General features: G+C 41.0%; 1 protein-coding gene, 1 non-coding gene and 2 pseudogenes across 2 annotated transcripts in view; all 4 read left to right on the plus strand.

The window, feature by feature from the left end:
- The window catches only part of DNAH12 (dynein axonemal heavy chain 12), a 258,401-nt gene that overhangs the window by 18,828 nt on the left and 214,649 nt on the right, over window positions 1-24,924 (plus strand). Inside the window, exons 4-5 of the mRNA XM_058439110.1 lie at window positions 14,270-14,351; window positions 14,549-14,575. Coding sequence (XP_058295093.1) covers window positions 14,270-14,351; window positions 14,549-14,575 — 109 coding nt within the window. The remainder of the gene's footprint in view (window positions 1-14,269; window positions 14,352-14,548; window positions 14,576-24,924) is intronic.
- On the plus strand, window positions 707-813 carry LOC116469981 (U6 spliceosomal RNA). Its single transcript, XR_004248428.1, has one exon. It is a non-coding gene; the product is annotated as a U6 spliceosomal RNA (small nuclear RNA).
- Window positions 6,111-6,736, plus strand: LOC116469189 (small ribosomal subunit protein eS8-like; annotated as a pseudogene).
- On the plus strand, window positions 18,503-18,781 carry LOC116469190 (RING-box protein 2-like; annotated as a pseudogene).

Raw genomic sequence — 24,924 nt, forward strand, 5'->3', positions numbered from 1 at the left:
CCTGAGCAGCTGGGACTACAGGTGTGCGCCACCACACCCAGCTAATTTTTATATTTTTTGTAGAGACGAGGTCTCACCATGTTTGTGATCTACCTGCCTTGGCCTCCCAAAGTACTGGGAGCCACTGTGCCCAGCCTGTTTATAATTGCTAATATGCAAATCAAAAACAGTTAGGGAGTGAAAAGGCTCACTTGTATGTTCTTCCCAGCTCTTTTTATTTATAGCCAGTAGGAGAAAACATGCTCCAGAAATTGTTGCTATGTTAAAGGGTGGTATTTATATATAAAGAACAGGAAGTCAGGCATATTTATGTTGGGATAATTACAGTGCAAGGCTAACTATGACTAGTGCCAACTGGCATACCAAAGTATAAGGTAAATTCCTTGGAAGTAGCAATCACTGAGAGCTAGACTCTTTAGGGAGAAATGTTGGATGAAGGGAAGCCTGGCCAAGGTCTTGAAGATTAACAAAGAAAGGAGGAGGATATCCAGGCACATTTTCTACTTCATGTGAGAAAGTCTTAGGAGTTTTAGTTTAGTACAGGCTTAGTAAGATTGAACAGGGAAATGAGGCTGCTCAAAAAGGCTAACTCAGTTTTAGGATACTTTAATAAATGTAGCATGTCTAGGAAATGGGAGATAAAATTTTGACTCTGCACTGGTCAAACATATAGAATTCTGGGGTCACATTTTAAGAGGGACTTTGGGTGCTCACTTTGGCAGCACTTGCACAAAAATTGGAACAATACAGAGAAGATTAGTAAGGCGTCTGCGCAAAGATGACATACAAATTTGTGAGGTGTTCCATATAAAATAAAAATAAAAAGAGGGACATTGATAAACTAGAATAGCTACAGAGGTATCCTAGTCTATTTTTTATTGCTATAACTGAGTACTACAGGCTGGAGAATATATAAAGAATAGAGGTTTAGGCCAGGCATGGTGGCTCATGCTTGTAATCCCAGCACTTCGGGAGGCCAAGGCAGGTGGATCACGAGGTCAGGAGTTCGAGACCAGCCTGGCCAACACAGTGAAACCCTGTCTCTACTAAAAATACAAAAATTAGCCAGGCATGGTGGCAGGCGCCTGTAATCCTAGTGACTCAGGTGGCTGAGGCAGGAGAATCACTTGAACCCGGGAGGCAGAGGTTACAGTGAGCCGAGATCGAGCCGCTGCACTCCAGCTGGGCGATAGAGCTAGACTCTGTCTCAAAAAAAAAAAAAAAATTGGGTGTGGTGGCTCACACCTGTAATCCCAGCACTTTGAGAGGCCAAGGCAGGAGGATCACCTGAGGTTGGGAGTTCAAGACCAGCCTGACCAACATGGAGAAACCCTGTCTCTACTAAAAATACAAAATTAGCCAGGTGTGGTGGTGCATGCCTGTAATCCCAGCTACTCGGGAGGCTGAGGCAGGAGAATCATTTGAACCCAGGAGGCAGAGGTTGCGATGAGCCGAGATCATGCCATTGCACTCCAGCCTGGGCAACAAGAGCAAAACTCTGTCTCAAAAATAAAAAATAAAATAAAATAAAAAATAATGAAAAAAAGAATAGAGGTTTATTTAGCTCACAGTTCTAGAGACTGGGAAATTCAAGAGCATAGTGCTGACATCTTGTAAAGGCCTTCTTGCTGAGTGATAACATGGTGGAAAGCATCACATGGTGAGAGGGCAAGACAGTCAGAGAGAGCTTGCTTTTATAACAAAGCCATTCCAATGATAATGAGCCCACTTCTTTGATAGTGACATTGATCCAATCATGAGGGCATAGCCCTCATTAACCCATTAATTCATTCATGAGGACAGAGGCATTAAGTTTCCAACACATGAACTTTTGGGGGACACATTTAAACCATAGCAAGAGGAGAATGAGGAAATTTGAAGGAAGCTGATTCACTTAATTAGAGTATAGGCTCTGCCATCAATCAGGCCTGAGTTCATATACCATCTCTGCAGCTTATTAACCATGTGAATTTGACAAGTTATGTAATTTATCTTCATGTTCCTATCTATAATATGGAGATATAAATAGTGTATATGTTTTAGGAATGTTGTGAGAATTAAATGCATATAAAGATCTTAAGCCTATGCCTAAAACATAATAAACTCATAATAAACAGTAATTCATTGACAGGAATAATTAAAGGAACTAGATAAGTAAACATGGACAAAGAATATGACTTTTTTCTGTATAGCTTCAGAGACTAGAAGTTACAAAGATACAGCTCAATATAAGAAATTTGTTTCTAAGAATATGAACTAGCTGGCCAGGCATAGTGACTCACGCCTGTAATCCCAGCACTTTGGGAGGCCAAGGTGGGTGGATCACCAGAGGTCAGAAGTTCGAGACCAGACTATCCAATATGGTGAAACCCCGTCTCCACTAAAAATACAAAAATTAGCTGGGCATGGTGGCATATGCCTGTAATCTCAGCTACTTGGGAGGCTGAGGCAGGAGAATCACTGGAACCTGGGAGGCGGAGGCTGCAGCGATTAGAGATCACACCACTGCACTTCAGTTGGGCAACTGAGCCAGACTGTCTCAAAAAAAAAAAAAAAAAAAGAGCTAGCTAACAATAAATTGGGCTGGCTCAGAAAGTGATCATGGTGGTGGGATGGGGGAACGGAGCAAGATGGTGTAATAGAAGGCTCCACTGAACATACCCCTCAACAGGAACACAAAATGTAACAATTGTCTACACACAAAAAAACACCTTCATAAGAACCAAAAGTCAGATGAGAACTCACAATACCTTGTTTTAACTTCATATTACTGAAAGTCACTGAAGAGGGCAGGAAAGAGTCTTGAATTGCTGACACCAATCACCCCCCATCCCAGCAGTGGCTGCATGGCAGGGAGAATCTGTGCACTTGGGGATGGAGAGTGCAGTGATTGTGAGACTTTGCATTGAACTCAGTGCTGCCTTGTCACAGTGGAAAGCAAAACTGAGCTGAACTAGGTGATGCCTGCCCACAGCGGGAGCATATAGGCCAGCCCCAGCCAGAGGGGACTCGCACATCGCAGTGGTCAGAACTTGAGTTCTGGCAAGCCTTATCATGGAGTGCTAAAGTACCCTGGGGCCCTAAATAAACTTGAAAGGCAGTCTAGGCCACAAGGACTGCAACTCCTAGGTGAGTCCTAGTGCTGAGCTGAGCTCAGATCCAGTGGACTGCAGGGGCACATGACCTACTGAGACACCAGCAGGTGCTGTTAAGGGAGTACTCGTGCCACTCCTTTCCTAACCCCTAACCCCAGGCTGCACAGTTTGCAGCTCCAAAAGAGACCCTTCCTTCCGTGTGAAGAGAGGAGAGGGAAGAGCAAAGAGAATTTTGTCTTGCATCTGGGATACCAGCTCAGTCACAGTAGGATAGGGCACCAGGCAGTCATGAGGCCCCCATTCTGGGCCCTAGCTTCTGGATTACATTTATTGACACATCGTTGGTCAGAAGGGAACCTGCTGCCTTGAAGGGAAGGACGCAGTCATGGCAGGACCCATCACTTACTGACTAAAGAGCCCCTGGGCCTTGAATAACCATCAGCAATACTCAGGTAGTACACTGTGGGCCTTAAGTGAGACTCTGAGATATGCTGGCTTGTCTGAAATTATCCAGGTAAGGCCAAGCACATTCACAGCTCTGTTGGCTATGGTGAGAGATGCCATCTGCTTGAAAAAAGCAGAGGAAAAAGTAAAGGGAAATTTGTCTTGCATCTTAGGTACCAGGTAGGGCACAGTGGGGTAGAGCACCAAGCGGGCTCTTGGGGTCCCTGATTCTAGGCCTTGGCTCTTGGATGGCATTTCTGGACCTGCCCTGGGCCAGAGGGGAGCCCACTGCCCTGAAGGGTGAGTCCCAGGCCGGGCAGCATTCACCACAAACTGACTGAAGAGCCCTTGGGCCTTAAGTGAGCATTGGGAGTAGCCTGGCAGTGATCCATATGGGCCTGTGGCGTTGGTGGCCATGGGGTGAGGATCCTCTGCCTGTGAAAGGGGAGGGAAAAGTAGGAAGGACTGAGTCTCATGGTTCGAGTGCTAGCCCAGCAGCAGTATTATACTGGTGTCTTATTATAAGACACCAGGTAGATTTCTAAGGTTTTTGACTCCAGTCCCTAGCTCCCAGTTGGGATCTCTGGACCCACCTGGGGCTTGGGGAACTCACCACCTGAAAGGGAGGTACAGAAGCCTGTCTTGCTTCACCACCTGCTGATTGTAGAGACCTATGGCTTTGAGTGGACATAGGTGGTAGCCAGGTAGTGGATACAGTGGGTCTTGGGCAAGACCCAGTGTTATGCTGGCTTCAGATGTGACCTAGCAAAGTTGAGTGGTGGTGGCCATAGCAGTGCTTGTGTCATCCCACCTCCAGCTCCAGGCAGCTCAGCACACAGAGAGAGGCTTTGAATGTTTGGGAGAGAGTAAGGGGAAAAAAAACCCAAGAGTTTCTGGCTGGTAATCCAGAGAATAATTCTGGATCTTATCCATGACCACAAGGTAATACTTCTATGAGTCTGCCAGAACCATGATGTTACTGGACTTGGGGTGCCTCCTAATGCAGATATGGCTTAGATCACAACACCCAAGTTCCTTCAAATATCTGGAAAGCCTTCCCAAGAAGGACAGATACAAATAAGCCCAGACTGCGAAGACTGCAATAAGTACCTAACTCTTCAGTGCCCAGACACTGAAGAACTTCTACAAGCATCAACACCATTCAGAAAAACATGACCTCACCAAACTAAATAAGGAACCGGGAACTAATCCTGGAGAAACAAAGATATGTGACCTTTCAGACAGAGAATTCAACATGGCAGTTTTGTGGAGACTCAAAGAAATTCGAGATAACACAGAGAAAGAATTTCAAACTATATCAGATAAACTTAACAAGGAGATTGAAATAATTAAAAATCAAGCAGAAATTCTGGAGTTGAAAAATGCAATTGAAATACTGAAGAATGGATCAGCATTCTTTTAATAGCAGTTTTAATGACAGAATTGATCAAGCAGAAAGAATTAGTGAACCTGAAGACAGGCTATTTGAAAATACATAGAGGAGACAAAAAAGAATAAAAAAGAATGAAACATGCCTACAAGATCTAGAAAATAGCCTCCAAAGGGCAAATCTAAGAGTAATTGGCCTTAAAGAGGAGGTAGAGAAAGAGACAGGATAGAAGGTTTATTCAAAGAGATAATATCAGAGAACTTCCTAAACCTAGAAAAAGATAATTGACATTCAAGTACAAGAAGGTTATAGAACACCAAGCAGATTTAACATTTAACCCAAAGAAGATGACCTCAAGCCTTTTTTTTTTTTTTTTTTTGAGATGGAATGGAGTCTTGCTCTGTCGCCCAGGCTAGAGTACAGTGGTGCAATCTCAGTTCACTGCAACCTCAGCCTCCTGGGTTCAAGTGATTCTTCTGCCCCAGCCTCCTGAGTAGCTGGGATTACAGGCACATGCCACCACACCCAGCTAATTTTTTTGTATTTTTAGTAGAGATGGGGTTTTGCCATGTTGGCCAGGTTGGTCTCAAACTCCTAACCTCAAGTCTCCGCCTCCCTCAGCCTCCTAAAGTGCTGGGATTACAGATGTGAGCCACCACGCCTGGCCCCTCAAGGCATTTAATAATAAAACTCCCAAAGCTCAAAGATAAAGAAAGGATCCTAAAAGCAACAGAAGAAACAAATAACATACAATGGAACTCCAGTGTGTCTGGCAGCAGACTTCAGTGGAAATCTTACAAGCCAAGAGAAAGTGGAATGAGATATTTAAAGTGCTGAAGGAACCTTAGACTACTGCATCTGGAAAAAATATGCTTTAAACATGAAAGAGAAATAAAAACTTTCCTAGACAAACAAAAGCTAAAGGATTTCATCAACATCAGACCTGTCCTACAAGAAATGCTAAAGAAAGTACTTCAATCAGAAAGAAAAGGATGTTAATGAGCAGTAAGAAATCATCTGAAAGTATAAAACTCACTGGTAATATTAAGTACAGAGAAAAAACTCACAGAACATTATAACACTGTAACTGTGGTGTGTAAACTACTCTTAAGTAGAAAGACTGAAAGATGAACCAATCAAAACAATAACAATTTTTCAAGACATAGTACAGGTGCCGAGCAATGGGCTTCTCTCGTGACAACTGGCACAAGTGCTGCAAGACAGGGGCAAGAGTAAGCCCTCCCACAAGAAGTGGAAGTATGAGCTGGAGTTCCCTGCTGCCAGCACCAAGATTGGCCCCCACTGCATCCACACAGTCCGTGTGCAGGGACATAACAAGAAATACCGTACCTTGAGGCTGGACGTGGGGAATTTCTTCTGGGGCTCAGGGTGATGTAGGTGCGAAACAAGGATCATCAATGTTGTCTACAATGTGTCCAATAACAAACTGGTCCATACCAAGATGCTATTGAAGAACTGCATCATGCTCAGTGACAGCACACTCTACTGACAGTGGTGCAAGTCCCACTATGCATTGTCCCTGGGCTGCAAGAAGGGGGCCAAGCTGACTCCTGAGAAGGAAGAGATTTTAAACAAAAAACAGTCTAAAAAAATTTAGAAGAAACATGATGAAAGGAAAAAGAATGCCCAAATCAGCAGTCTTCTGGAGGAGCAGTTCCAGCAGGGCAAGTGTCTGGCGTGCATCACATCAAGGCCAGAACAGTGTGGCCCAGCAGATGACTATGTGCTAGAGGCCTGGGAGTTAGAGTTTTATCTTTGGAAAATCAAGGCCCAGAAAGGCAAATAAATCCTCATCCTTTCTGTATTTGCTTATGTAATAAAGGTGTTTATTGTTCTGTAACAAGAAAAAAAGACATAGACAGTATAATAAGATATAAATAGAAACAACAAAAAGTTAAAAAGCAGGGGGATGAAATCAAGGTGTGTAGAGTTTTATTACTGGCTGGGCACGGTGACTCATGCTGTAATCCCAGCACTTTCGGATGCTGAGGCAGGTGGATCACTTGAGTCAAGGAGTTGGAGACCAGCCTGGGCAACATAGAGAAACTCCATCTCTACAAAAAAAGTTAGTTGGGCATGGTGGTGCATGCCTGTAGTTCCAGCTACTCAGGAGGCTGAGGCAGAAGGATTGCTTGAGCCCAGGAGGCAGGGGTTGCAGTGAGCCGAGATCACACCATTGCACTCCAGCCTGGGCAGAAATAGCAAAACTCCATCTCAAAAACAAACAAACAACAACAACAACAACAACAAAACAAGACCCAAACACACTTCACCTATAAAGACAAGCATAGACTGAAAATAAAGGAACAGAAAAAGATATTCCAGGCCAGTGGAAACCAAAAAAGAGTGGGAGTAGCTATACTTATATCAGACAAAATATATTTCAAGACAAAACTTTAAGAAGAGACAAAGAAGGTAATTATATAATGATAAAGTGGTCAATTCAGCAAGAGGATATGACAATTATAAATATATATGCACTCAACACTGGAGCACCCAGATGTATAAAGCAAATATTATTCAAGCTAAAGAAAGAGATAGACCTCAATACAATAATGGCTGGAGACTTCAACAACCCATTTTCAGCATTGGACAGATCTTCCAGACAGAAAATCAACAAACATCAGACTTAAATTGCACAATAGACCAAATGGACCTAGTAGATATTTTCAGAACATTTCATCCAACAGCTGCAGAATATGCATTTTTCTCCTGAGCACGTGAATCATTATCAAGGATAGACCATATGTTAGGTCACAAAACCAGTCTTAAAACATTCAAAAAATTTGAAATACTATCAAGCACCTTCTCTGACCGCAATGGAATAAAACTAGAAATCAATAACAAGAGGAATTTTGGAAACTATACAAACTCATGGAAATTAAAAAATATGCTCTTGAGTGACCAGTGAGTCAATGAAGAAATTAAGAAGGAAATTGAAAATTTTCTTGAAACAAATGATAATGGAAATGCAACATACGAAAACCTATGGGATACAGTGAAAGCAGTACCAAAAGAGAAATTTATTGCTATAAGTGCCTACATTAACAAAGAAGAAAAACTTCAAATAAATAACCTAGTGATGCATCTTAACAAATGACAAAAACAAGAGCAAGCCAAACCAAAATTAGCTGAAGAAAAGAAATAATAAAGATCAGAGGAGAAATAAATGACATTGGAATGAAGAAAACAATACAAAAGATGAATGAAACAGAAAGTTGATTTTTTTGAAAAGTTAAACAAAATAGACAAACCTTTAACCAAACTAAGAAAAAAAGAGAGAGGATCCAAATAAATAAAATCAGAGATGAAAAAGAAGACATTACAATTGATATTGCAGAAATTCAAAGGATCATTAGTGGCTATGATGAGCAACTGTATGCCAATAAATTGGAATATCTAGAAGAAATGGATAAATTTATAGACACATACAACCTACAAAGATTGAACCATGAAGAAATCCAAAACCTGAACAGACCAATAACAAGTAATGAGATTGAAGCCATAATAAAACGTCTTCCAGCAAAAAAAGCTCAGGCCCTGATGGCTTCACTGCTGAATTCTATTAAACATTTAAAGAGGAACTAATACCAATGCTACTTAAACTAGTCGGAAAAATAGAGGAGGAGGGAATACTTCCAAACTCACTTTTTGAGGCCAGTAGTACCCTGATAACAAAACCAGACAAAGATACATCAAAAAAAGGAAACTGCAGGCCAATATCACAGATGAATATTGATACAAAAATCCTCAACAAAATACTAGCAAAACAAATTCAACAACTCATTAAAAAGGTCATTCATTGGCCAGGCGCAATGGCTCACGCCTGTAATCCCAGCACTGTGGGAGGCTGAGGCAGGTGGATCACCTGTGGTCAGGAGTTTGAGACCAGCCTGGCCAACATGGTGAAACCTCATCTCTACTAAAAATACAAAAATTAGCTGGTATGGTGGCAGGCACCTGTAATCCCAGCTACTCAGGAGGCTAAGACAGGAGAATTGCTTAGAACCCAGATGGCAGAGGTTACAGTGAGTGAAGATCATGCCACTGCACTCCAGCCTGGGCAACAAAGAGCAAAACTCTGTCTCAAAAAAAAATAAATAAATAAAAAGAAATTGAAAAGCCCAGAAAATAATGGAAAGATATTCCATGTTCATTTATTGGCAGAATTAATTTTTTTTTTTTTTTTTTGAGACAGAGTTTAGCTCTTGTTGCCCAGGCTGGGGGCATGATCTCAGCTCACCACAACCTCTGCCTCCCAGGTTGAAGCGATTCTCCTGCCTCAGCCCCCCAATGTGCCACCACGCCCGGCTAATTCTGTATTTTTAGTAGAGACGGGGTTTCTCTATGTTGGTCAGGCTGGTCTCAAACTCCTGACCTCGGGTAATCCTCCTGCCTCGGCCTCCCAAAGTGCTGGGATTATAGGCGGGAGCCACCGCGCCCAGCCCAGCAGAATTAATATTGTTAAAAAAGTGTCTGTACTACCCCCCCAAATATCTACAGATTCAATGCAATCTCTATCAAAATACCGATGACATTCTTCACAGATATAGAAAAAACAATCCTAGGCCGGGTGCAGTGGCTCACGCCTGTAATCCCAGCACTTTGGGAGGCCAAGGCAGGTGGATCATCTGAGGTTGGGAGTTCGAGACCAGCCTGACCAACATGGAGAAACCCTGTCTCTACTAAAAATACAAAATTAACCAGGCATGGTGGTGCATGCCTGTAATCCCAGCTACTCGAGAGGCTGAGGCAGGTAATCGCTTGAACCTGGGAGGTGGAGGTTGCGGTGAGCCGAGATTGCGCCATTGCCCTCCAGCCTGGGCAACAAGAGCGAAACTCTGTCTCAAAAAAAAAAAAAAAAAGATTTAAAAAAAAAAGACTTGGCTGGGCGCGGTGGCTCACGCTTGTAATCCCAGCACTTTGGGAGGCCGAGGCGGGCGAATCACGAGGTCAGGACATCGAGACCACGGTGAAACCCCGTCTCTACTAAAAATACAAAAAAAATTAGCCGGGCGTGGTGGCGGGCGCCTGTAGTTCCCAGCTACTCGGAGAGGCTGAGGCAGGAGAATGGCGTGAACCCAGGAGGCGGAACTTGCAGTGAGCCGAAATCGCGCCACTGCACTCCAGCCTGGGTGACAGAGCAAGACTCCGTCTCAAAAAAAAAAAAATAAAAAATAAAAAATAAAAAAAAAAGACTTAAATCTAAGACTATGAAACTACTACAAGAACACACTGGGTGAAACTCTCCAGAATACTGGAGTGGGCAAAGATTTCTTGAGTAATACCCCACGAGTACAGGCAGCCAAAGCAAAAATAAACAAATGGGATCATATCAAGTTAAAAAGCTTCCTCACAGCAAAGGAAATAACGACATGATGAGACAACCCATAGAATGGGAAAAAATATTTGCAAGCTACCCATCTGACAAGGAATTAATAGCCATAATATATAAAGAGCTCTAACAACTCTAATATAGTTTGGATATGTGACCCCACTGAAATCTCATGTAGAATTGTATTCCCCAGTATTGGAGGTGGGGCCTGGTGGGAGGTGATCGGATCATGTGGGTAGATTTCTCATAAATGGTTAAGCACCATCCCCTTGATGCTGTCCTCATGATAGTGAGTTCTCATGAGATCTGGTTGCTTCAAAGTGTGCCTCCCACCCCTGCTCTTGCTCCTGCTTTCACCATGTGACATGCCTGCTCTTCCTTCACCTTCCACCATGATTATAAGCTTCCTGAGGCCTCCCCAACAGCAGATGCTGCTATGCTTCCTGTGCAGCCTGCAGAACTAGGAGCCAATTAAACTTCTTTTCTTTGAAAATTACCCAGTCTCAGATATTGCTCTCTTTTTTAAAAATTTCCTTTGTATTTGTTTTTTGGAAACAAAGTCTCACTGTGTTGCCCAGTCTAGTTTCAAACTCCTGGGCTCAAGCAGTCCTCCTGCCATGGCCTCCCAAAGGACTGGAATTACAGGCATGAGTCCCACACCTCTCTTAGTTATTTATAGCAATGCAAGAATGGCCTAATACAAACTCTATAGGAAAAGAAAACTAATAATCTGATTAAAAAATAGGCAAAAGATCTAAATAGACATTTCTCAAAAGAAGACATGAAAATAGCATACACGGGCAGATCACCTGAGGTCAGGAGTTCGAGACCAGCCTGGCCAACATGGTGAAACCCTGTCTCTACTAAAAATACAAAAATTAGCTGGGTGTGGTGGTGGGTGCCTGTAATCCCAGCTACTCAGGAGGGTGAGGCAGGAGAATCACTTGAATCTGGGAGGCAGAGGTTGTAATGAGCTGAGATCGCACCACCCACACCCCAACCTGGGTGACAGAGTGAGACTCTATCTCAAAACAAAAAACAAACAAACAAAAAAGAGGCCAGGTGCGGTGATCACGCCTGTAATCCCAGCACTTTGGGAGGTCGAGGCAGGCAGATCACAAGGTCAGGAAATCGAGACCATCCTGGCCAACATGATGAAACCCCGTCTCTACTAAAAATACAAAAATTAGCTGGGTATGGTGGTGCACACCTGTAGTCTCAGCTACTTGGGAGGCTGAGGCAGAATAGCTTGAACCAGGGAGTCAGAGGTTGCGGTGAGCTGAGATCACGCCACCACACTCCAGCCTGGCAACAGAGCCAGACTCCGTCTCAAAAAAAAAAAAAAAAAGATTTGGAGGCAACCTCAGTGTCCATAAACAGATGAATGGGCTGCTCTGTCTATGGAGTAGCCATTCTTTTGTTTCTTTACTTCTGTAATAAACTTACTTAAAAAAAAAGAAAACAAAACAAAAACAAAAAACCCAGATGAATGGATAAAGAAAATGTGGTACATATACATAATGGAGTACCATTCAGCCACAAAAAAGAATGAGAACCTATCATTTGCAACAACATGGATGGTCATTATGTTAAGTGAAATAAGGCAGGCACAGAAAGACAAACATTGCATGTTTTCACTTATCTGTGGGCACTAAAAATTAAAGTCATTCACTTATCTGTGGGTGCTAAAAATTAAACTCTTTGAATTCATGGAAATAGTTTGTAGAAGGATGGTTACCAGAGGCTGTGAAGGGTAGAGGGGGAGATGAGAGGAGGGAATTGGGGACAGTTAATGGGTACAAAAAAAGAAAAAGGGCCGGGCACAGTGGCTCACACCTGTAATCCCAGCACTTTGGGAGGCCGAAGCAGTTGGATCACTTGAGGTCAGGAGTTTGAGACCAGCCTGGCCAAAATGGTGAAACCCCATCTCTACTAAAATACAAAAAGTTAGCTGGGCCTGGTAGCCTGAGCCTATAATCCCAGCTGCTTGGGAGGCTGAGGCAGAAGAATTGCTTGAACTGGGTGGCAGAGGTTTTGGTGAGTCGAGATCATGCCACTGTGCTCCAGCCTGGGGGATAGAGCGAGACTCTGTCTCAAAAAAAAAAAAAAAAGAGTAAAACATAGTATTTGCTAGCATGACAGGGTAACTATAATAAAAATAATTTAATTGTACATTTTAAAATAACTAAAAGAGTATAATTGAATTGTTTGAAACCCAAAGGAAAAATGCTTGAGGTGATGGATACCCTATTTACCTTGATATGATTATTATGCATAGCATGCCTGTATCAAAATATCTCATGTAATCCATAAATACATACACCTACTATGTACCCACAAAAATTTAAAAAATAAAGTGATGACTGCCACCTCTCTTCCAACATCCCCACCCATCTCACAGTACTCTCATGGTTCTCTCAAGCTGTGCCCCTGGAGTACCATGGGTACAGCTTGATATTGCTGAGAGGATTCATCTATTAGGTAAGGTACCAAACTAGATGCAAGATCATTTCCAAATATGCTATTCTGATCATTCATTCAACAGATGCTTATTGAGCTCCTGCATCTTGATGGATACTATTTAAGTGGTGTGGGGAGAGCAGTGAGCAAAATAGACATGGTCCTTGTCTTTATGCTACTTACCAGTCTATGGTTTTATGGCTCCAGTGGACACCCTTTCCTTCAGATTTTTTTTTCTTCCTTTTTTTTTTTTTTTGGTTCTCCTCTTAGCTACCTGATGGTATCTCCTTTGCTCATTCAATTGTTGTTTTTCCTCATTCCTGTCATACTTGCTTGACACCCTTCAATTTTTTCTGAATTCTCTTTTAATTTCCCTTGTATGCTTTTTTCTTTGGCCATCTCTTCTAGTATATCTAGCCTTATAGACTATTAGAGTTGTCTTCCTAAGTATGTTTCCATGTTCAAAACCTCTCGATTACTCCCCATTGTCTATTGGATTAAAAAGCTTGTTTTTGAGGCCTTTAGCTGGATATTTCAATCCACTTCTCCAGACTTATCTCCACTTGACACTGTCACCTTTGGGTGGATTGAACGACCCCTGCTTCCTTTTTCCCCCTTTGATCCTTTCCTTGCCTTCCTGTTTCTTGGGGTCTTTGTTTTTTTAGATCCCAGGAAAACTATGTCTCCACCTGAAATCCTCTTGTTCATTTAAAGCTCATTGCTAATGGTAACGTGTATGTGGCCTTCACAGATGAAAGTGAACTTGTCACCTCTCTGAACCACAGGATACCTATATGGCACTTTTTTTTTTTCTTCTCACTTAATCAGTTCATCAGTCCTTGAGATTTGTTGTTATATTTTAATAGGATCTAGTATTGTGATTTACATAATATAGGCATTCAATAAATATTTATTGACAGATTAAGGGATTATATAATAGGATTATACAACTTAATTTAAAGAGAAAATTATATCTTATGGATGCAAAAAAATCTATAAACAGTTTTGAAAGTAAACTGTTTCTTGAGAAGCTACTATGTGCCAGGTACTGTTCTAGGCACTGAGGATAACCACAGTGAATAAAACAGTTTACAAAATATTCTATGTCAAACGATGGTAAGTGCTTTGAAGCAAGATAAGTGAGGATAAAAAGGATGGATAGCGAAGGATGTGCTACTTAATATGGGGGTACAGGGAGGCTTCTCTGACAGACTGGCAGACATTTGAACAGAGATAATACATATAAGTGCCCACTATTCATTGGGATTAATTTTTAAATGGTCAGTAAGTTATACTTGAAAAAATTTGATTTTGATTTTTAGTTTCACCCTGTTACATATATATGCATTATTTAAAAATTAAGGTCTCATTGATAATGTCTATTGGGATTGCTTCTCATAAAAAATTCAGCAAGATAACTCTTGAATATCTCTTAGTATAGTTGGAAAAATGCTTAAATTGTAATGTTTTAGTAACTTATGCTAATGTTATCAAGAGATTCATATTTCTAACTATAAATTTCAGAATTGATGGAGCCAAAAGAAATTTAGACAGAACACTGGATAAAAGAACACCTCTATTACCACCACCTGATTATCCTCAAACTGTAAGTTTATGTTTTCTCGTTAAAAAGTTTATCCTTATATCATTTTAATTTGTAGTTAAGACAATCTCAATATAACTGATGTTTTTAAAAGGAATAATAGATATATTTAAACTACATATTTAATTTTTAAACAACTTAAATTAATTTTAAAATGTTCTCCTTGATTTAATTATATCCTGTTTGTTTGTTTTTGACAGATGACCAGTGAAATGAAAAAAAAAGGAGTGAGTTCAAGTTTTTATATTTCTTGTTTGAAAATGTTCAAAGAAATTATTGCAAAGTAGTTTCTTCTAAGACCACCTGCTAAGTCCCATTCTAGAAAATAAATAAATTTAGAAACTGAGGTTTTTATTTTCTCTTCCCAAGGGAGCAAACATGTCATGAACAACAATATGGCAATATAGATTTTTTTGTTTTTTTGTTTTAAACAGGGTCTTGCTCTGTCACCAAGGCTGGAGGGCAGTGGTGCAATCTCAGGTCACTGCAGCCCCACCACTCGGGCTCAAGCAGTCCTCCCACCTCAGCCTCCTGAGTACCTGGGACTGCAATCACATGTCACCATGCTTGGATAATTTTTAAAATTATTTGTAGAAATGAGATCTCACTATATTGCCCAGGCTGGTCTTGAACTCCTGGACTCAAGTGATCCTCCCACCTTGGCCTCTCAAATTGCTAGAAATACAGGTTTGAGCCACTGTGCCCGGCCAATATGGGTTTTAAGAACTACATTTTTGTTGGCATTCACTATTTGCAGATTAATTACGTAAATATTTTCATTCTTATTCCAAGCAACTGAAAAAAACTCAAAGTGGTAGTTATAAAGGAAATCCATCTCTCTTTTTCATTAGGGTAATAATTGAGTATTCTAATATTGATATAATGATATAGTAGCCACTCAGCAAATATGTATTGAGAATCTGTTATGTGCTAGCCACATGCTAGGTGCTAGAGATTAAAAAAAAAAAGACACTGCATGAGTGACAACAGGGGACTTATGATATGATTGGTGGAAAGACAAAAACATCTAAAATTTCTTTACTAGCAAAGGATAACAGAAACGTATGGAGCTGGAGACATGAAAGAGGAAATCATGCAGCATGTTTTCAGATGGGGTATAAGCTTCTCAAGTCTCTTAAAATTCACTTTGGGGGATAGAGGCTGAAGATGTGAATTCAACCTCTATGAATTCAGGATATTTGGAAGAAACTCTTTTTAGCTTTTCCTTGTGTTGGTTTTGGTTTTTAAAATGCTCTTCTTCCTCCTTACCTGGCCACCCAACGTTTCTGGAGAATTTGGATGTGGATCTTTCTTTTTACTAGGTGTAATTACTGATACACAACAATCCCAAAACATTAATAAATATTCAATGTACAAATTGCCAAATGTATTTAATATTTGTGTGTATGTGTTTAGTATCCTCATTGTTCCTAGCCAAGCATACAGTCATTCATTCCTGAGCCCACTGCTCTTGGCAATATGGCTTCTAGGAATTCCATCACTTCATCATGAATGTCACCAGTAACTACTAACTGCCAAATTCAAAGGATATTTTTTCTTTTATTTATTTATTTATTTTTTTTTTGAAATGGAGTCTCACTGTGTTGCCCAGGCTGGAGTGCAGTGGCGTGATCCTGGCTCACTGCAACCTTCATCTCCCAAGTTCCAGTGATTCTCCTGCCTCAGCCTCCTGAGTAGCTGGGATTCTGTAATCCATGTGCCACCACGCCCGCCTAAAATTTTGTATTTTAGTAGAGATGGGGTTTCACCATGTTGGCCAGGCTGGCCTCGAGCTCCTGACCTCAGGTAATAAACCCATCTCAACCTCCCAAAGTGATGGGATTACAGGCGTGAGGCATCTCGCCTGGCCAAAAGATATTTTTTCTATACTTCTCTCTCTTGGACCTCCACCTGTCTTTTTTTTGAGACAGAGTCTCCCTCTGTCAGCTAGGCTGGAGTGCAGTGGTGTGATCTTGGCTCACTGCTACCTCTGTCTCTGGGTTCAAGCGATTCTCCTGCCTCAGCCTCCTGAGTAGCTAAGATTACAGGCGCCTGCCACCACGCCGAGCTAATTTTTGTACTTTTTTAGTAGAGACAGGGTTTCACCATGTTGGCCAGGCTGGTCTTGAACTCCTGACCTCAGGTGATCCACCCACCTTAGCCTCCCAAAGTGCTGGGATTACAGGCGGAGCCACCGTGCCCAGCCTCTACCTGTCTTTTTAAAAAAACTTTGACCAGTGGAACAGAATAGATGACCCAGAAATAGACTCACACAAGTATAGCCAGCTGATTTTTTATTTTTTCTTTTTTTTTTAGAGACAGGGGTCTCTCTTTGCTGCCCAGGCTGGTCTTGAGCTCCTGGGCTCAAGTGATCCTCCTGCCTCAGCTTCCTGAGTAGCTGGGACTACAAGAGCATGCCACCATCCCCCTGATTTTTGACTAAGTTGCGAAAATCATTCAGTGGAGGAAGAATAGTCTTTTCAACGAATGGGAGAAAGCAATTGGATATCCATAAAATAAAAAAACCTCAGCCTAAACCTCCTACCTTGTACAAAAATTAACTAAAAATTGATCATAGGTGTAAATGTAAAACATAAAACTATAAAAAAAACCAAACACCCCATGTTCTCACTCATAGGTGGGAATTGAACAGTGAGAACACATGGACACAGGAAGGGGAACATCACACTCCGGGGACTGTTGTGGGGTGGGGGGAGGGGGGAGGGATAGCATTAGGAGATACACCTAATGCTAAATGACGAGATAATGGGTGCAGCACACCAACATGGCACATGGATACATATGTAACAAACCTGCACATTGTGCACATGTACCCTAAAACTTAAAGTACAATAATAAAAATAAATAAATAAATAAAATATTTTGAGCATAATAAAACGAAATAAATTTTTTAAAAAAATTTAGAAAAAGGCATAGGAGAAACATAAACTATAAAACTTTTAGAAAAATCTAGCCTAGGCAAAGAGTTCTTAGGTATGTCGTCCAAAGCACAATCCAGAATTTTTTTTTTTTTTTTTTTTGAGACGGAGTCTCACCTTGTCGCCCAGGCTGGAGCGCAATGGCGCGATCTCGGCTCACTGCAACCTCCGCCTCCCCAGATCAAGCAATTCTCCTGCCTCAGCCTCCCGCAGAAAATTTTTAAAAACTCAGTAAATTAGACTTCATCAAAATTAAAAGCCTCAGAAAATTTTTAAAAACTCAGTAAATTAGACTTCATCAAAATTAAAAGCTATTGCTCAGTGAAAGACCCTGTTAGGAGGATGAAAAAACAAGCTACACACTGGGAGAAAATATTCACAAATCGGCTATCCAACAAAGGACTTATATCTAGAATATATAAATAACTCTTTAAACTCAACAGTATGAAAGCAAAATATCTGATTAGAAAATGGGTAAAAACGGGCCGGGCACTGTGGCTCACGCCTGTAATCCCAGCGCTTTGGGAAGCCGAGGCGAGCGGATCATGAGGTCAGGAGATCGAGACCATCCTGGCTAACACGGTGAAACCCCGTCTCTACTAAAATACAAAAAATTAGTTGGGCGTGGTGGTGGGCATCTGTAGTCCCAGCTACTCAGGAGGCTGAGGCAAGAGAATGGCGTGAACCCGGGAGGCGGAGCTTGCAGTGAGCCGAGATCACGCCACTGCACTCCAGCCTAGGCGACAGAGCAAGACTCCGTCTCAAAATAAATAAATAAATAAAATAATAAAAATAAAAAGGAAAAGAAAATGGGTAAAAACCGTCAGGCGCAGTGGCTCACGCCTGTAATCCAGGCACTTTGGGAGGCCAAGGCGGGTGGTTCGAGACTAGCCTGGCCAATATGGTGAAACCGTCGCTACTAAAAATACAAAATTAGCTGAGTGTGGTGGCACACACCTGTAATCCCAGCCACTAGGCGAGCTGAGGCAGGAGATCGCTTGAACTCCAGAGGCAGAGGTTGCAGTGAGCCGAGATTGAGCCACTGCACTCCAGTATGGGTGACAAGAGCGAAACTCCGTCTCAAAAAAGAAAGGAAATGAAAATGGGGAAAAGAAAGATAAGGTAACGCTGTAGCCCGTCGGGCGGCCCCACAGAGCCGCCATAGCCTCCAGCTTTCCCCAACCCAACGTCGACCATCGGCTCTGCGGCGCTACCATGGCCGACGTGGAAGACGGCGAGGAACCCTACGCCCTGACCTCTCACTCCAGGAGCGCAGGCTCCAAGTCGGGAGGCGACAAGATGTTCTAGCTCAAGAAGTGGAACGTGGTGGCCATGTGGAGCTGGGACATGGAGTGTGATACGTGCTCCATCTGCAGAGTCCAGGTGATGGATGCCTGTCTCAGATGTCAAGCTGAAAACAACAAGAGGACTGTGTTGTGGTCTTGGGATAATGTAATCATTCCTTCCGCAACTGCTGCATGTCCCTGTGGGTGAAACAGAACAATCGCTGCCCTCTCTGCCAGCAGGACTGGATGGCCCAAAGAATCGGCAAATGAGAGCGGTTAGAAGGCTTCTTAGTGCAGTTGTTCAGAGCCTTGGTGGATCTTGTTATCAAGTGCCCTTCAAAGGCTAGAACACTCCAGGGGATTAATTCTTCAAATAGGAGTCGATGGATCTGTGGTCCTTTGGGACACATCAAAGGCTTGGTTTAGCATTTTGTCAGTTTTATTTTCAGAAATTCTCTGCAATTAAGAAGACAATTTATTAAAGATGATCCTTTCTACCTCTGTGGTATGTGTCGCACACATAGCTTAGGAGTGCTATAAAAAAGGAGAGAACTCCAAATTGAATCACCTTTATAATTTACCCATTTCTATACAACAGGCTGTGGGAGCAGTTTCATTCAGATGAGAACTTTTTGCATGCTTACGGTTGATCAGTTAAAAAAGAATGTTATGGTAACAAATAAAGTGCAGTTTAAACCCCCTCCTCCCAAAAAAGAAAGATATGAACAGACATTGTACCACAGAGGATATATGGATGGCAAATAAGCACGCGAAAGATGTTCAACATCATTAGCCGTTATGGTAATACAAATTAAAACCTTGATTTGTTTTCACTACATACCTATTAGAATGGCTGAAATGAAAAACAGTGACAATTTCAGCTGACTTTTGACACCACTGACCATTTATTTCCTGTCTAACATTCCTTTATATTTATTCATCTGGTTCTCTATTATTTCTCTGTCATCTCCATGGGTTCCTCTTTCTTGACTGGCTGTAGCCACTCTTCTCTTTCCTTGAATCTCCGTGGATGATTCCCTCCTTTTCTGATTTCAACTACCTTTCATATATTGATGACTCCCAGAGACTTTTTTGTACAAATATCTCAGATTCAAAGTGTCAAAAAAATGAGACCACAAGCTTCCTCCATAAGACTCCTGTTGCACATTTTCTATTCTAGTTGTTATCACCATCTATCTGGTTACTGATGCTTAAAATATGTGAATCTGAACTTCTTTTTCCCCCTCCCCAACTACCTCCCTCCCATATACTTAGTTCCCAAGAGCTCTATATAGTTCTCAAAACAGTCATTTTCTTGTCCTAGCCTTAGATCAGAGCTTCATCTCTTGTCTTGACCACAGCAGCCAACAGCAGCTTTTCTTTCTTTTCTTTTTTTTTTTAATTGGGACAGAGTAGTCTTGCTCTGTCACCCAGGCTGGAATCCAGTGGGGCAATCTAAGCTCACTGCAACCTCCACCTCCTGGCTTCAAGCAATTTTTGTGCCTCAGGCTCCCAAATAGCTTGGATTACAGGCACATGCCACCATGCCTGGCTAATTTTTTGTATTTTTAGTAGAGACAGGGTTTCACCATGTTGGCCAGGCTGGTCTCAAACTCCTGACCTTAAGTGATCCACCTGCTTCAGCTTCCCAAAGTGCTGGGATTACAGGTGTGAGCCACTGTGCCCGGCCAAGAATTGCTTCTTAATCAAGTACTGTGATATCGAGCACCAAAAATAGTTACTTAATGAATGATTGATGAATGAATAAATATAAAAACACATGTTCAGTAAAATATAACAGCTGTTATAATAGAAGTGTGAAGAGACTACAGTGAGGGCATAATATAGAAAGTTTTTTTTTTTTTTAATTTTTTCTGTTTTTTGAGACATTTTCTCACTCTGTCACCCAGGCTGGTGTGCAGGGGAGTGATCTTGGCTTACTGCAACATCTGCTTCCCAGGCTCAAGGGATCTCTTAGCCTCAGCCTCCCGAGGAGCTGGGACTACAGGTGCGAGGCACCACGCTCGGATAATTTTTATTTATTTATTTATTATAGAGATGGGGTTTCCCCATGTTGCCCAGACTGGTCTCTCACTCCTGAGCTGAAAGGGATCCACCTGCTTCGACCTCCCAAAGTGCTGGGATTACAGGCATGAGCCACCGTGCTGGGCCAGGAAGTTTCCAAGAAAAATTTTGGAAGTACGTCACTTGACTTAGCTAGTGTTTTGCTAAGGAAGATTATATACTTTAATTCTAAGGGTCAAACATATTTTTATTTTAGGAGATGAAATGATTTTAGAAAGGTATAAGTTATAGATACATAATTAGAATAATGAATTTAAATTTCATTTTTTCTTTTTTTCCGCAACAAAAACCACATTCAATAAATTTCCTTTCACTATATAGTCATATAATAATTTTATTCAAGCTTAGTTTTCTATCTAATATTTCAGTGCTTGACCCTGACCTGCTTTCTAGAACTGCTATAGGTTTTGGGTATTGAGAAAATATCATCTTTGTCTGTATAATTTATTTATTCATGAGATTCTTAACAAATATCTATGCGTACTTGATCCTGTGCTAGATGCTGAAGATTGATGGACAAGATGGACATATAAACCCTTATGAAGCTTATACTTTAATGAGGAAGACATATAATAATAAAATAAACAAAATTTTTCTATTTCATTTAATAAAATTGTGATAAGTACTATGAAGGAAATACAGGGTAATATGGTAGATAGTGACTGGTGAGGGAGTGGGGCCATATTAGGCAGGTGGTTAGAGAAGGCATCCCTGAGGTGGTGACATTTATGGAGACCTGAATGGTAGAAAGGAGCCAGCCATGGAAAGACCTGGGGTTGAGAATTTCCCAACAGAGGGAACAGCTAAGTTTAAGTTACCTGAAGGAGAAAACAACCGGGTATATTCCAGGAACTGAAAGAAGGCCAGCTGCTGATTGAGCTCATGGGAAAGTATAAAATAAACTTGAAAAGGGGGTCAGGAGCCAGATATGAGGGCCTTGTAGGCTATGGTAAGGTGCTTGGATTTTACTCAGAGTGGCAATTGGAAGTCATTGGAGGATTCTACCCATGGGGATAACATAACTTGATTTACTTTTAATGATTAAAAAGTCACTTTGACAATTATATGAAAAAGCCCACTTAGATTCTTTAGAAGATGGATTGTGGCTACGGCAAAAGTATAAAGGAAGAACCAGGTAGTTGTACAAGATAACAATCTAGGTGAGAGAGAATAGTTTAGACTAGAGTGATAGCAATAGAGCTAGAGAGAAATTGTTAGACTCAGGATATATTTTGGATGTAAATGCGACAGGACTTGCAGATAGGGTGCATGTGGGCAGTGAGAAAAAGAGGAACCAAGGATGATTCTTAGGCTTTGGTCTGATTTTGCAGGGTAATTGGAGACACTTATTATTAAGATTATCTAGAGAGGAGGGAAGACCTGGAGTAGGGAGAGGACCAAGTTCATTGCTAGACAGAGGTCAGCCCATTGATATAGTGAGGGATTGGGGACTATCACACAAGACTTTTAAGATTAAGTAGTACATGGGCCGGGCATGGTGGCTCATGCCTGTAATTCCAGCACTTTGGGAGGCTGAATCGGATGGATCACGAGGTCAGGAGCTCGAGACCAGCCTGACCAACATGGTGAAACCCCGTTTCTACTAAAAAGAAAAAAATTAGCCGGGCATGGTGGCCCATGCCTGTAATCCTAGCTACTCAGGAGGCTGAGGCAGGAACATCACTTGAACTCAGGAGGTGGAGGTTGCAGTGAGCCGAGATAGTGCCATTGCACTCCAGCCTGGGCGACAGAGGGAGACTCCATCTGAAAAAAAAAAAAAGACTAAGCAGTACATTAATGGAGTGGACATAGAAAATGTCTTTCTGTAAGAATTTTGGAGTGAGCAACTAATTGAAAAAAAATAAAAGTAAGAGACAAAAGAAAAAATGTCCATCTAGGCTACACGTTTAAAAAATCTTTTTATCTCAAAGTAATTTTAGACATATGGAAAAGTTGCAAAAAAGAGTACAAAGAATTCCCCTGTATGCTTTATCTGTTCCCATAATGTTAACATCTTTGCCTGTAACAATGATTACTATGGTTGTTGCCAAGTAGTAATTTTTCTATCATTTCTTTTACATTTTTTGTTGGAATTCTGTAAGAAAGAACTTTTAATATTTTCTTCACTTATTTGTTCATTTAGATCAGTGTGGACTATAGATTTTTATTTTAACCATTAAGTTGTAATGTATTATTATTAATAATAATTATTTTTTAGAGATGGGGTTTTGCTCTGTCGCCCAGGCTGGAGAGCAGTGTTGTGATCATGGCTCACTGCAGCCTTGAACTCCTGGGCTCAAGCCATCCTCCCACCCCAGCCTCCTGAGTAGCTGGGATTACAGGCATGAGCCACAAGGCCTGGCTTTATTAGTAATTTTGAAGTTCAGTTGTTCCACATTTGGCCAGTGGGAGCCCTTAAAGTTGACTCTTTCGTCTTTTTTTACATATCCCATCATTCTTTGAGCACGTCCTCACTTTCTGGCACAATAAGATATTCCAGGATCATAATATATATACTTTTTCTATTCTAGCCCTGTAATCAGTCATTTCTCCAGGGATTTTTGGCTCCTTTTAGTGGAGAATGGTATTTAAAAACCATGATATGTGTGTTAAATGTGCTCCTTGATACTGAGTGTCATTGCTTCCTGGCTTTCTCAGCAGAAGATCTAGAAAATAATTATTTCTCTCTCTCTCTGTCTCAAAACCCATGGATTCATACTGATACCTCCTATTCCAGTAACACCCCGGGGTTTATTCTAGCCTGTCTCCCTTTCTCTATGCATAGCTCCCATCTCTGATAGTGAGGAATCTGGCTTTCATCCATTAGCCACAAGGTTTACTTATTTTGTTAAATCCTAGAGTATACATAAATAATTTCAAAATTGCTAACTCATACTACTGTGAAAAACAAACCTCACAATAGTTTAATATTCACCTATAGTCTTTTGTACTTAGCATAAGGATATATGGTTAAAATATTGTGTTCAGTATTGGTTAGTTCTACATTCCTTTCCAGTAGTAGGTAATTATTAATACATTTTCAGCTAGATAATTATTAATAACTTGAAATTCAGGTAGGTTCATTGGTTTGCTTGTTTTCATTTGGAGTTTCTTTTCTCCCTCATTCATGTTGATATTTTTTACTTATACTTTGAGCAGGTAAAACAACAGTAAGGTTTAAAATCAGAACTATACCAAAAGTACACCTCAGAGAAGCATCTCCCATCCCTTCTACCCTGTTCCCATGCCCCCATACTTTCTAGCTGTTGAAAGCTACTCTTTCATATAACCAATCTCATTAATTTTTGATTTATCCTTCCTGTGTTTAATTTTTTTTACAAATGAACAGGTATGTTTTCTTATTTCCTTTTATCTTATACAAAATGCATCATACTGTAGATACTCTTGCATTTTGCTTTTTTTGTTTGTTTATTTATTTTTCTTATTTTTTTTTTTTTTTTGAGACAGAGTCTTACTCTGTCACCCAGGCTGGAGTGCAGTGGCACAATCTCGGCTCACTGCAACCTCTGCCTCCCGGGTTCAAGCGATTCTCCTGCCTCAGCCTCCCAAGTAGCTGGGATTACAGGTGTCCGCCACCATGCCCAACTAATTTTTGTATTTTTAGTAGAGACGGGGTTTCACCATGTTGGCCAGGCTGGTTTCAAACTCCTGATCTCAGGTGATCCGCCCGCCTCAGCCTCCCAAAGTGCTGGGATTACAGGAGTGAGCCACTACGCCCGGCCTCATTTTGTTTTTTAACTTAATAATGTATCCTAGAAATCGCTCCATATCAATTTTTAGAGATCTTTCTCATTTTTCACTATTGCTGCACAGAACACGAATGTATGCATCAGCCACTCTTAAATGTTTCCAGTATTTTGCTGCAATGAATACTTTGTATATGTATGCTTTCATACTGCTGGAGGTATTGTTTTAATTTCTCTAAGTGGGACTTCAATATGTAGTCTTATTAGATATTGCAAAATTTCTCTCCAAAATGTGCTAGCAATTTATGAGAGTGTTTGCTTCCCCATAGTTTCACAAAAGAATGTGGGAGTCATATTTAAAAAATTTTTTTGTCAATCTGATATGTGACAGATGGTATCTCAGGGTAGTTTAAATTTGCTTTCTGTAATTATGAGTAAGATTATACATTTAAAACATGGTTTAAGTGCCATTTTAATTATATTTTTATTGTGAAATGTTAGTTTATATCTTCTGCCCATTTTTCTGTTGTAGTTTTGATGTTATTTCCCCCTAAATGTT

The sequence above is a fragment of the Hylobates moloch genome, unplaced genomic scaffold (genome assembly GCF_009828535.3).
Source record: "Hylobates moloch isolate HMO894 unplaced genomic scaffold, HMol_V3 SCAFFOLD_5, whole genome shotgun sequence".
Taxonomy (NCBI): domain Eukaryota; kingdom Metazoa; phylum Chordata; class Mammalia; order Primates; family Hylobatidae; genus Hylobates; species Hylobates moloch.